Source organism: Cenococcum geophilum, assembly GCF_001692895.1.
Source record: "Cenococcum geophilum 1.58 unplaced genomic scaffold K441scaffold_43, whole genome shotgun sequence".
Lineage (NCBI taxonomy): Eukaryota > Fungi > Ascomycota > Dothideomycetes > Gloniales > Gloniaceae > Cenococcum > Cenococcum geophilum.
In genome coordinates, this window is record NW_027137601.1 from 1,253,422 (window position 1) to 1,267,514 (window position 14,093).

Below are 14,093 nucleotides of genomic sequence, written 5' to 3' on the forward strand. Positions count from 1 at the left end.
GCTAAGTTAGTGCCCTTTAGCGTCCGTTTACTTCTTTATAATATAGTTTTAGAGCCTTTAAATGCCTCTCTCTAGATCTAAGCTTCTACTTCTACCTTTATATTAAACTCTATATTTAGTAGGGGCTCCTAGATTACTAGGATTTAAATTAGAGCGTATATGCTACTATATAGTGCTATTTAGAGTATTAATTAAAGGGTCCTCTAACCTATTTCCTTTTTAGAATAATTAAAAGTTTACGGCCGGCTAACCTTTTAGGGGGCTTCCTCTACCTATATAGAGCTCTCCCACGTAACTATTTCCTTTAGCTTCCTTTTCTTAGCTTATTACAAGGCCTCCTTAGTAATAATCTCGTACTATAATTATAATTATTATCCGCTTATAGGTGCCTTATAGGTGCCTGCGTAGTATATTAGCGTATAGGCCCTAATTACTGCAGCCTTCTCCTATTATGTCCGCTTAATACTATACGCCCCGTTTTATGCCTTATAGTCTACTTTACAGTTAATATACTTTTTAGGTAGGTCTTCTATATATTTACTAGTATTATATTACCTAGCGCAGCGTTCGCATCTAGCCTCTCTTCTATAACTCTTAGCTATATAGTTAAAGCCTTAGTATTTAAAGTACTGCGTTACTAAAAACGTTATTTTATACCTTATAACTAGGTAGTAGTCTCCTCCTAAAAAAAGCCCTAATTAAATAGCGTATTTGCTAACTCTTTTAACTATATACCTATAATAAGTAACGATTTAACTTTTTGTCCTATTTAGACTCTCCCTAGCCTTTTCTACGCTAGCCTTTCTACTATAAGCCCCGCTATAGTATAGTTCTGCTTTATTATATTTTCTATTATCTATTTAGCCTCTAGGCCTTAAATAGTAAGGCTTATATGTAACGGAACCTTATAGTAGGAACTACAATGGGCTCGTTAATAGGCTAGGTGTGTAGGTAAAGGAGTTAAAGCCAATAACGTAATAACAACTAGTGGAGTGGTTGCCCAATAAATTAACTCTAATTATATTCTAAGAATCACTATAAGGAAGGAACTATCTAGGTAGGGACTAAAGGTCCTTAAATACACAACTATACTCCTATAAAATCCTTCTTGTATATAATATACGTATACTTTATCTACTCTATTACAGATTATATAGATCCTATAGATTATATAGATTACCCTACGTAACCTTAGTTACTATTCCTTATTATATAGCTCTACCGGCTCTATCCTAGACCGTGCTTATATTAACTAACTAGCTTCTTCCAACTCCTCTCTTAGTAGTTATAACATTGTACTTAAAGCGTCCGTAATACCATCTCCCTTCTCCTTATCTTCGTCCTTAAAGATTCTAAATATCTCTAGGTTGTCTACTAGAGGTGTAATATCCGTCTAGTTAATTTAGTTGCTATTATTACTTATTATACCTAAAGCAATCTCTTCTTCTTCTATAGCTCGTCGGTCTCATACCGTTGCTGCAATATTATCTCTTAGTAAGATTATACTATCTCCGTGTTCTCGTTGTTCGAAAGAGTTAGTTTATATTACGTTAGCGAGTCCGTCCTCCTAACAACCGTCCTTTTACTTAGAGTGCACTAAAGCAAATATTTGTTTATCCTATAATATTTACTTTATCTTTAATACTAAATATACGCGACCTATTGCTCTTAATAGTCGTCTGGTTCCCTAATTAATTTATCTTAGGGTTTTATATTTAATCTATTGCTGCCAAGCTAGATAATAAACTGTTTATTACTCTAGTGGAACTACGCTAATCTTATAACGCTAAACGGGAGGCTGCTAATGCTTAACAACAGGCCCTTAAGTCTCGTCTTGCGGCGTCCACTTAGTTAATCCGTCTTAAAAAGGTGCGTAAGAAGGTTCGTTCTAAGAAGTGGAAACTAGTAGAATAGGGTTTATAGGAACTTAGTAATAAAAGAACGGATTTTCTTTTGGCTGAGAAGGAAACAGATCTAAGTAGTTTGGCAACTACTCTTCTTAGGTCCCCCTTAGGTAACTTATTTTTTAGTAATCCTTTTTTATTAATACTGCCTAACCTAATTTCTTCTAATACTCTTATACCTTTCCTATAGCGTTTTTTTAAATTTTCTAGTAGTTTCTAGGTAGTCTCATTATAGCCTATCTACTTTACCTTATACTATATTTCGTTATTAATGTCCTTATAATTAACGATCTTTAAAACTTACTATTTATCTTCTTCTTATCCTCTATACGTGTCTACTTTATAAATTAGTAGCTTAATATTCCTATATACTGGCTCTAGCATTGCAATATGCTATATAGGGTAGATCTTTATCTTAGCTAGTAGGTTTAACTTAAATATAACTAGTGAAATTCTTTATATAATTTCGAAAGGTCCTAGTCTAATATAGTCTAACTTTTTACTTAGTCGTCGACTCTTAAAATTTTTATATAGTAGCTATACTTTATCTCCCTCCTTAAGATCTAGTCCCTTAGATCTCTTAGCGTTATAGTACCTTTTTATTCTCTCTTATACTTTCTTTACTAATTTTATAAGGTCTATATAAAGATTTATTAATATCTTTATTCTTTCTTTAGCTATACTACTCGTTTTCTTTACTTATTATAGTAATAATAATGTCCTTAGCTTATATCCGTAATTTACCTTAAATAGTAATATACCTATTCCTTCTTAAGGTGTTATATTATATGCAAACTATATAACTAGTAATAATAATACCTAATTATTCTATGCGTAATTAATATAGTATCTTAGGTACTGTTCTAGTGTCTAATTTAATCTTTCTATTTAACCGTTTATCTGCGGATAATATATAGTAGAAGTTACTACTCTAACTCCTTATTCCGCTAAGAATACCTCCTAAAATACTGCTATAAATCTTAGATCTCTATTTAATATAATTTTGCTTAGTGCTCTATATCTTATAAATACTTCTTTAATATAGATTCTAGCGACATCTTCTGCTAATATCTCTTCTGTGTATACTATAAAGTATCCCCACTTTATAAGCTTATCTACTATTACTAAGATCGCGTTGTAATCTTATCTGGTAATAGGATCTTTTAACTTTAGTAACTTAATAATAAAGTCCTATAATATGACCTCCTATAGTCTCTCTAGCGTTTTAATAGGTTATAGCCCTCCATATAGCTTATACCTTATTAGTTTATTTCTCCAGTAATCTAGATATTCCTTTATAACTTTTTATGCTAAGCCTTAGATTCCATTAATAATATACTCCTTTTAAAGTCTTAACACTAAGCCTATAGCTCCATTGTGTCCTTAAGTTAATCCTTTATGGAAATCTTCCATAAATTATTCTGCTATACTTTTTAGGATATACTTTACTTCTTAATATTTATATATATCCACTTATAGATCTTCTAGCTATACTTTTAGAATTCTTTATACCTAAAAGCTTTTTAGTAACTTATAAACTCTTTCTAGTTCTTTTTAAGTTGCTATAATTTTTAGATAATTAAACCTAATTAATCCGTCTATATCTTTTTATAGTAAAGCCCTTAATGGCTTCTTATCGTTTTATAGTTTAGCTTTTTAACTTAGAGCATCTACCCTTATATTGTCTGTACCCTTAGTATACTAAATCTTAAAATGGTATTCCGTAAGCATCTCTGCCCATCTAACCTATCTTTAGTTAAGTTCCTTTATTATTAAGAATCCTATTAGGTTTTTATAATCCGTCTTAACTATAAATAATTTCTTTATACCTTATAAGAATACTCTCTATTTCTTTAGTACTATAACTATACTTAATAACTCCTTATTATAGATGTTATAGTTTAACTCTAGTAGTGTTATCTTTCGACTATAGTATGCCACTAGGTGCTAACTATTTTAATATTTCTATATAAAGTATGCCCTTAGTATATAGTTTAATATATCTATTTCTATAACCGTCTCTAATCCTAGTTAATAGATCTTAAGAACTGGCTCCTAGGTAAACAACTCTTTAACTTTTTTAAAGAGTTCTTGCTATTCCTCTCCCCACGCCTATAGTTCTTCTTTCTTTATTAATTGCGTAAATAGCTTAATATTGTGTGACTATTGCGCTATAAACCTTTTATAGTAATTGCAAAACCCTAGGAACGATCTTAACTATATAACGTTCTCTAGTTCTTGCCAATTTACTATAGCCTTAATCTTCTTTAGATCTATACTAAGTTAGCCTAGTTTAATAATAAATTTAATAAAATCGGTCTTCCTGGTAAAGAACTCGCATTTCTTAATTACTACTAGTATCTGTTTTTCTTATAGTCTCTTTAAGACCTATTTAATGTGTTCTCTATATTCTCCCTTATTTATTAAGTAGATAATAATATTATTAAGATATACTATAACAAATTTATTTAAGTATTCTCTTAATATATTGTTAATACGCTTTTGGAACGTTGCTAGTACATTTATAAGCCTAAATTGCATAACTAATAGCTTATATAGTCCTTCCTTTAACCTAAAGGCTGCCTTCTATTTATTACCTTTCTTAATTTTAATCTAATAGTACGCCCATCTTAGATCTATCTTTGTAAAGATTTATACGTTACCTATCCTATCTTAGATTTCGCTAATTAAGGGTAAAGGATACCTATCCTTTTTAGTAATACTATTTAATTATCTATAGTTGATATACAGCCTTAATTTACTGTTTTTCTTTGGTATAAATAGTACTAGATAACCTGCTAATGACTGCGATGGTCTAATATATCCCTTTTATAAGTTTTCCTAGATAAACTCTTTTAGTGCTCTACCTTCCTCTTCGGTAAGCTTATAGATTAGAAAGAACTTTAGACTTATTCCTAGTTCTAATTTTATCTTATAGTCCCATACTATATATTCTAACAGCTTTTTACTTTCCGGTAACTATAGTTTCTTACTATACTTATAGTATTTCTTTAGTATATAACTTAAGCCTCGCTCAGTCTCTTTATATATCGCTCCGACTTAGTACTATACTAACTTAGCTTATTATTGCATCTTATGGCGTTAAGTATCCCTAATATTGACTTAACCTATAACCTAATTAATCTTTAAATTATATTCCTGTAACTAAGGCATTCCTAGTACTGCCTTATCATTCCCTAATAGTAATATATTAAAAGATATCTTAATTTGTCTTCCCTTAATGGTTAACTAAATAGGTCCTGTTTTAAGATTAATAATACCTCCTTTATAGGCTATTGGATCTCCTAAAATTATTACTAATAGGTAAGGGTGCTCCTTTTTCCTGTGTAGTAAACCTATTCTTTTAACTGCTGCTAACAAGATATGGTTTCTTATTGCTCCACTATCTATTAATACCTTAAACTGTTAATCTTGCCACTTAACTCGTAAATTTAGGTATTGTCCTTAAATTCCTTTAAGGGTCTAAGGCTCTATTACTAGCTCCCTCTAGTTTTATAGGCCTCTACTTTTCCCAACTATTAGCTGCTTAATCCTATTTATACTTAGTCCAACTTAGGCTAATACTTAGTTCGCTTTTTATCTTTAATATACTATAGATATATATTCTCTAGACATTCCCACTACTATCGTCCATCTAGGCATTCTTTTATAAGGAATCTTCCTAGCTAAAGTATTAAGTCCCCTTATTTTTATACTTTTACTAGATGCTAACCGTGTATATACTTAGCATTTTAATACCTCTGTTCTTCTACTAACTAGTGCATCCTTATAGGGTATTTCTTATACTTATCCTTAGGCGTTCTATATATATTATACGCATCATCCATATATATAATCTATGCTAACGTATAATATACTTAATGTCTTAGGTTAACTCTTAGCTCGTCTTTACTCTTAAGTTTAAACCTCTCTCGTATTAATCTAAGTGTTGCGACTTTATTTATAGGTACTAAAATACGTCTTTTACTTCTCTAGTCCTCTAATTGCTCCTCTAGATCCTTTAACGTTATAATTAAGGCTCCCTTAATATGTGTTATAGCCTTTTCTATAATTGGGTGGTCTTAGATAACCTTTTCATTTAGCTATATATAGAAATCTTCCTATTCGTCATTGTGTCGTTACCTATACCACTTTTAGTATAGCTACTTAAGTATATACGGCGTATCCGTAAGAAAGTATCTTCTTATTACTGCGTTATAACAGCCTTTTATGTGTTGTTCCTTAAACCTAGTTAGAATCCCTAAATCCTCTTCTTATTCCAGTTCGGTAAGCTACTTAGCTCTTAGTGTGCCTGCCCTAGGCCTATTAGTAATTTGTTGTACTAGTACTCTGTCTTATATACGTCCTAATATGCTAGATCTCTTATCTAGTTTCTATTCTTGCTATAAGGTAATTTACGCTCTAAATTCCTCCATGGTTTCTTTCTTTTCGCGTCTTATAAGTGGATTCTTAAAGTCTTCTTACTTCTTAATCTTAGTATTAGTCTTCTAATCCTTAGGCCGAACACTATGTTCCCCTAGTAAGTCCTCTAGGTCTATATATCTATCTCCTAGTCTAGTTGCTATTTATACTGCAGATTCTCTAATCTTTTTAATAGTCTTTATTTATATTTCAAAATCTTAGTTCTATAGGATTTTTAATCCTAAGCTCGCTTCTAACTTAAGCTTAGCTCCTACCTTAGTCCAACTAGGCTTTAGTATTCTTATCTTATCTTAAGAGTCTTATGTCTATAGGAAACTCTATCCCAAGCTTATTTGTATATCTTTAAACTAAGCTACTACTCTACTCTATCGGTTTCTGTCTATTATAGGTCCTTAAGCTTACCTTATCTCGTCTTAAGAATCTTGGTTGTCTCTTATCTTATCTTAAGAGTTTTAAGCCTTTAGCTTCTTGCCTTTATTAAGTACCGAAGTGGTTCGCTGTCCTATTTCTCTTATATCTCGCGAAGCGATAGACATTATATCTAGCGGAGTCTTAATCTTAACTAATATTCCCTATTCTGTAGTGGAATTATCCTCTACCTTTTATATAACATTTTTAAGGTTCGCATGCTCCTAATAAGCTGCCTTTATTACCTTATTATTATAGAATATTTCGCCTACGTTAAATTTATTATCCTTAATATCCGATCTGCGAACTAGTTTATTAGTTCCTCTATATATTATAAGGTTTAGCTTCTATAGCTAATAGCTTACGCCGTACTTAGCGTCTTTATAAATTTAGTATGCGTTATTATAACAGAACGCAAAACTTCTAATTAAACATTCTTTTGTTCCTTGTAGTACACTATTGTCCCTCTATACGTGTGTATCTTCTACTAGTAGTCTTATTCCCTTTATTATATAGTAACTCTAACTATCTTTATAATCCCTCGCGAAGTAACCTTATTTCCCGCAATTTATATAAGCTCCATCTTTAAACCATTAACTTTGCTATAGAGTCCGCCTAAACATCTTCTGCTACTAAGATCCCTAGTTTAGCCTCTACTCCTTAGTCCTGTAATTACTAAATCCTTAACCTTTAGGTTTCCACAGTTTCTTACTCCATCTCTTATAGGCTTCTTTAGTACTACTTAGGTCCATTAACTCTGCGCTATACTATAGTTTCTAACTTAGCTTTAGTTATTGCATGCTCTACGCCTTATATGACTATAAAACTCTATCCTAACCCTTCTTAGCCTATTCCCTTTGGTAAATCTAATTATTAATCTTAATCGCCTAATCTATTAACTCCCTTAGGGTGTCCGCATCTTCCATTAGAATAATTACGTCCTAAACTTTAGCCTTAAGTTCTTATTTATACTATGCTATAAGCGCCTTATTATTCTACTTAACTTATATAGCTAGCGTTTAGAACTATATTGTGTATTTAATTACTAAGGTTCGTTATATAAGGTCCTAGAGTTTTCTTTCCGCCGTAGTCACTGCCTCTGGATCTCCGAACATTTATATAAGTCGCTCTATAAACCCTTCCCAGCTTATAAACATAAATCGCACCTCCTAATTAGTGGTTATTATTTCATTTACCTATATTTCCGTAAGGTAAAGCTTAAACTATTTAAGTACTCTTCCTAATAGGAATAGTCCTGTATAGGCTATTTAATCTATAGGTGTTGGTAGCTTAGCTCCTTCTTACATAACCTTAAAGTACATTTGCGTAAGGAATCCCTTAAGCTTTAATCTTTCTCCTAAGTACCTCTCGATTAATGGTAACTTAATCTTAGCTACTCCTATCCTATTAACCCTTTCTTCTAACGCTGCATTGTTAGTTATTAACTAGTCGATTACCTCTTATAACTATCCGACCGTTACAGGTTACTATAAGTCAGTATTAGCTATACTGGTATCACCTCTTAACCTTAAAGTAGTTGCCTCCGTTAATAGCGTTATAGTGGCTGCTTTTAGTGGCATATTATTTGACTTTCTATACTTAATACCATAACCTAGTAGTAATTGTGTAACGGAACCTTATAGCAGGAACTACAATAGGCTCGTTAATAGGCTAGGTGTATAGGTAAAGGAGTTAAAGCTAATAACGTAATAATAACTGGTGGAGTGGTTGCCTAATAGATTAACTCTAATTATATTCTAAGAATTACTATAAGGAAGGAACTATCTAGGTAGGGACTAAGGGTCCTTAAATACATAACCGTACTCCTATAAAATCCTTCTTGTATATAATATACGTGTACTCTATCTACTCTGTTACGGATTATATAGATCCTATAGATTACACAGATTACCCCACGTAACCTCGGTTACTATTCCTCGTCATATAGCTCTACCGGCTCTATCCTAGACCGTGCTTATATTAACCAACTAGCTTCTTCTAACTCCTCTCTTAGTAGTCGTAACATCGTACTTAAAGCGTCTGTAATATTATAGGTACCGCGTAGACCTTTACTAGTACTAGCGGTACTGCTAGTATAGCAGAGCGTCCTAGGATCTTTATTTATTCTATTTCTTATAGCAACCTATCTTTTATATCTTTATCCGTAATATATGCCCTAATATTACCGCTTTATAACTTCTTTATAGCCTATATCCTATAGGTATTTAGGGGTTATATAGCCTAGAGTTTATATACTAGGGCTTAGCTATTCTACTTTAAGGTTTCCTTATAGTCGGTAGTGTTACCTATGCGGATTATAATCTTATATACTTCTATAGGTTTATAGGTAACTTATCTTATAGCTTAGGGCATTATATATATAATAGCAGCGACGTATACATATAATAGCGGGCCTATAGAAGTTGGTCTACTATTTATAGCCATCGTTATAGCCTTCTTAATGGCGCTAATATCTGTCCGGATTACCTTTATATCCTAGGCATATTACTCCTAGGTTCTTTAGGTCCAGATAAGCTCCGCTAACATAGTAAAGGCTATTTAAAGGGTTATAATCGCGGTAGTAAGGAAGGAGAGCATAGTAGAGCGCTCCTTATCTACATTAAGGGATCGTTTCTATAGTGCCTACTAGGTTTATTCTGCGGTTTATATAGTCTATAGAACGCGTTCTTAAAAGGCGCGCTGTTTAATTAGGGTGGTTAGGGTAGTTAGGGTTAGGGGTTAGTTTATTTATTATAATCCGGCTTTAGGGGCTATATATTGGAAAACACTATATATACCTCCACTAACGCCAAATTAGGGTGTGTGGTTTTAATAGGAAGGGTTTCTATAGTTCTCTAGAGCTCGTAAAAGCTCTATTAGGCTTGTTTTACAGGTTTCTTTAGCGGGCGATTGCATTGTATATATGTGTGTTACTCCTTTATATACATAACTATAAGAAACAGCGCCCTAAATACTTAATTAAAATAGTAATACTAAGCCCCTTAGTAAAGTATAGGTTGCTAGATACTTTAAACGGAATCTTTATATTAAACCTTTACTCGCTTAACTAATAGAAAGAATATAAACTAATAAGGTTTAGCTAAGGTAAATTTAAAAGTTCTATAACCTTTATAAGAGGGTATAAAGGAAGGCTAATATATAGGTAGAAAATACTAAAAAAATAGACTAATTTAGGATCGCATTAGGTGTATATACAAATATAATCGCCGTAGGAGATACCTTTAAAAGGAAGACTCTTATATAGTCGCTAAATAACCGCGAATAGGTATCTATTATAGAGATAATATCTACCTTTAACTGATTAATTTAACCTCTTATAATCTTTAAGAGAAAGCACCCCTAATTAACTTAGTTTTATTATAATAAGGCTCCTAATTAGATATATATAACTCCTAAGAACGACTAGATAGCTAATTATATTATATATATACAGCTTACTAACGTCTTCCTACCTAAGACTAAACTATTTAGCGATAAAGCTTACTTCTTCTTAATAGTTGTACAAGCTACTATATAGTAGAGTTCTTATTAGAGTATAAGTAGAATAATATATAGCTTACGTTATTTAACGTACGCGCTATAACCCCTAGATCTATTATACTTCAAACCATCTGATTTAAGATAAGCAAAAGGTAGCATCTACTAATTGACGTCGGTGAAAGCATGGATCAACGTTAGATTGAAAAGGTTCTAGATTGCAACCGAGCATGCCCTGAGTGTGTTAAGTATAAACGCCGACTAGTTGGATCCAAACGGCGATAGTAAGGATCAGGAGGAGGACATTATATAGGGCCAGCAGCTGCAGCAGTAATACCGTCGTCAGTATGGGCGGTGGGGGCATCGTCGGCAATCAAACGGGTGCATAAGTAGAGCTGCAGATTTAACTTATCAATTAATCTAGAAAAAAAAAATCTCCGGGTTAACCTAACGCCAAAAACTTTAGTTTAACTACTATATACTATAAAGCGTGCGGATTTAACGTGGTTGCCAATCTAGAGGAGCTTCAGATCAGAAAGTCGCTAGATTGACCGAACAGACACCTCCAGACCAGATTGAGGCTTTAGATCAATTCGGTTCTGAAGCCTCTATATTTAATCTGGAGCTGCAACCGAACGCACTCTAAAACTAATAGTAAATGTCCTTAAAAGCAACCACCGAGCCAACTAAAAGCCCGATACATAGCCTTTAGACAGCCTAATGAAAGAACCAACCAACCGACCGACCGACCACCACCACCGCCCCAACTCCACTGCAATCAAGCATACACCATTAGCTCATCGCCCTCCACAGCCGTCTCTACCTCCTTCTCACTCGGCATGCGTCTTCGCTGCCGCCGGACGCTCCCGCCCCTTCCTCAAACACTCCACCACCACCTCCGTAACCTGGCCCTGTCGTAGCGCGTCGTACACAACGCTGATCCAATTGCCAGTCGTCTTCTTAACCCTTCTGTCCTCCTTACTTACTCCGTTGCTGCTCCCGTTCACTGCAGCGCTGGGAACCGGGGTGGGATGGTCCACCAGCCCCCGGTTCATCGGCACCTGCAGCTCCTTGCGTACGAACGCGTACATGCGCCTGCTCGCCGCGCCGAGGAACGGCATCGCGTCCGGGTCAGCGAGGTAGCGCTCGCGCGTCTGGCTGAAGAGGGCAAGAGAAGTAGAAGCGGCGCGGTCGCGGAAGGTATGGAGGGCGAAGGAGAGGTCGGCGGGGTACTCGGTGCTGCTCTTCACGCCCACTTTAGCGTGGTTGCTGCCATTGACGAAACCGTTCATGCTTCCGTTGCACTGCGGCATGGGCGCGGGAGCGGGTGTCGGGGGCTGGAAGAAAGAGAGCACAGCCGTTTGTGCGCCGGACATTATCTTCTCGAACCGTTGCGCGCTATCCAGCGTCGACGTCTTCATCATCTCGTGGGTGACATACGTCCAAACTGCCTCCTTCAGCAGCGCCATGCGCGTCTTTCCCCCTGCCATCACGCCAAACACATCCTCAACCAGCCGCGCCAGCGCCGGCTGCAGCTCTCGTGTGAAGTAGATGTGCATCGCGCGCAGATCGAGCGCCTGGCACAGGGTGTAGAGATAGCTCGCCGACATCAACGAAAGCAGGTCGACGGCCGTGTGCGTGTAGCGCGCGCTGACCAGCGCGAGCGAGTTCAGCGCCTGGTTGCCCATCTCGGCATTCTGCACATGACTATGCACGGGGTTCGCTAGGAACGACAGCTCCGACATGTACGCCGCCATGTTGATGTCGACGCCCTTCAGCGTGAAGCTTAAGCTGGGCTCGTCAGCACACAAGCTCGGCGATAGCCCGCGGTTCGTCGCTGGGTTGAGCAGCTCCGTGCATTGCGCGAAGAGCATGCGCCCCACGGCTTGTGCGGCAAGGCGCGACTTTTCCATTGCTGTCGTCGCGGATACGGCTTGGAAGTTGCCGCCGTGGTATACTTCCCGCGCTGCAGCGTTGATCAGTGGGTTGTCAGTTGTGGAGTTGCATTCTGTGACGAGCTGGTCATGGGCGAGCAGGAGGTCTTCGACGAAGGGCCCAAGCCATTGCGGGACAGTACGGATGGAGTAGCGGTCTTGGAAAAGGCCGTGGGCGGCTGCCGTGGGGCTCCCAGCAACACCGCTGGCTAGCTGTGAGCCGGAGAGCAAGGAGAGAATGGTGCAGGCAACTTCCTTTTGGCCAGGATGCGGACGTACAGAAGAGATGAAGGGAGAAAACGATTCCGCAGTGCCTAGAATTGCTTCCACACCCATAGCTGTTAGAACCTGGCTAAGTGAGACGAGGTTGTGGAGCTCATGGAGGGCTAGAGAGGCTACGGAGGCTGAGACAGCAGTGCCGTTAACTAAAGCTAGAACTTCTTTGGGGCCGAAGGTGATGGGTTTGAGTTTAAGCATCTTCAAGGCGTCTGATGCAGGAATAGGTCGCCGTGGATTGCCGGACTTGTTACGGTCTCCTGTCCACACGTACACATCCGGATTGCCCTCGAGAGCTCCGGCTAGGTAGGAGAGAGGACTAAGATCGCCTGATGCCGAGATACTGCCACGTAGCGGAACTAGCGGGATGAGGTCGTGCTTTAAGAGCTTCATGAGATACTCAATGATGCATGGCCGGACAGCAGAGTGACCTCGAGCAAGAGAGTTCCAGCGAACGAGCATCGTTGCACGGACCCAAGCCTCAGGCATGGATAGAGAGGCGAATGGATCAGAGTGCAATGCCGCGCCATATATCGATTCACTCTCCCGATTCAAGCCTTGCTCTTTCGAAACAGGAAGTATGCCGCTCTGCTGCATTTGCAAGAGTGAACGCTGTAAGAGATGAGTATCGTTGGTGCGGACGTCGGCACTGCCACCGAAGCCCGTGTTGATACCTGTGGATGATAAGTGGGTTGAGCGGACATCAATGGCTCAAGACGACTCACCGTATACGGTATGCCCTTGGGCCAGATACTCGTCCAGAAATTCAACACTTGCGTTAACACGGTTGACGGTCACAGGGTGATGAGATAAAGCACCACTGATTCCGTATCTGTAAGCAAAGTCAGCCTCAAATCCATTTCGCTCGTAGAGAAGGTTAGCTTTACCGAGCCACAGCAGTAATGCTGGCCATGTCCAAAGAAGATCCATCGACAAGAACAGTAGTCTTGTTCTCTAGTTGTTTGTGAAGCTTATCCCATTCGGCAACGACAAGTGAGCCGTGGCTTCGCTGGTGGCCACAGGCATTAGTGGGAAAGCCACTGAGTAGAGAGTCGTCTTGGGTCATCATATTGCCAAAGCTGGTTGGTACTATCATGGACGATATAGTCTAGAACGACAGGAGTGAATATTTTGTGTAGTTGGTACCTGATGGTTCGACCTCGGAATAGGTCGTGTCGTAGGTGAAATGGGCAACTGCCAAAAAAAGTCAGTTATTGAACGATATACGTGTGATATATAGCTTTGTGACGAAAATACCCTCATTACTATTCTGGGGCTCCGACAGCCTGGTCCTCAAATTTCAGGTTCGCCAGAGCAGCCTACGGTCGTTCCGAAAATACAAGGGGTACATGTGCGGATTGCTAGCGTCTACGGAGTAGGCAGATTTGTATAAACAAGACCGAACACCTACCGTACGCGGTTAGCGGAAGATCTAGTATATAACGCCGTCTTAAAGCTTTTACAAGGGGCCTTTTCTTACGCCTCCCACGCATTTCTTATAATTATATGGATTTTGTTAACCTTAATATGTCCACTAAGAGTAGAAAAAGAATATATAGTTAATATCACGTGGGTAGGCCTAAAAGTGGTAGCCTTATTACGGGCACTAAAACTTTAGGTACAACTGGTC

The 14,093-nt window shown here is 37.5% G+C and overlaps 1 protein-coding gene across 1 annotated transcript; it reads right to left on the minus strand.

Annotated features, from left to right (window-relative positions):
• Positions 1–11,083: 11,083 nt before the first annotated feature.
• K441DRAFT_689204 (putative phenylalanine ammonia-lyase) lies at positions 11,084–13,529 on the minus strand (the record flags this gene model as incomplete). Its single annotated transcript, XM_067652275.1, has 3 exons — positions 11,084–13,137; positions 13,189–13,295; positions 13,351–13,529. The coding sequence occupies 3 exons, from the start codon at positions 13,527–13,529 to the stop codon at positions 11,084–11,086; spliced, it is 2,340 nt and encodes a 779-aa protein (XP_067500485.1).
• Between the last annotated feature and the right edge of the window lie 564 nt (positions 13,530–14,093).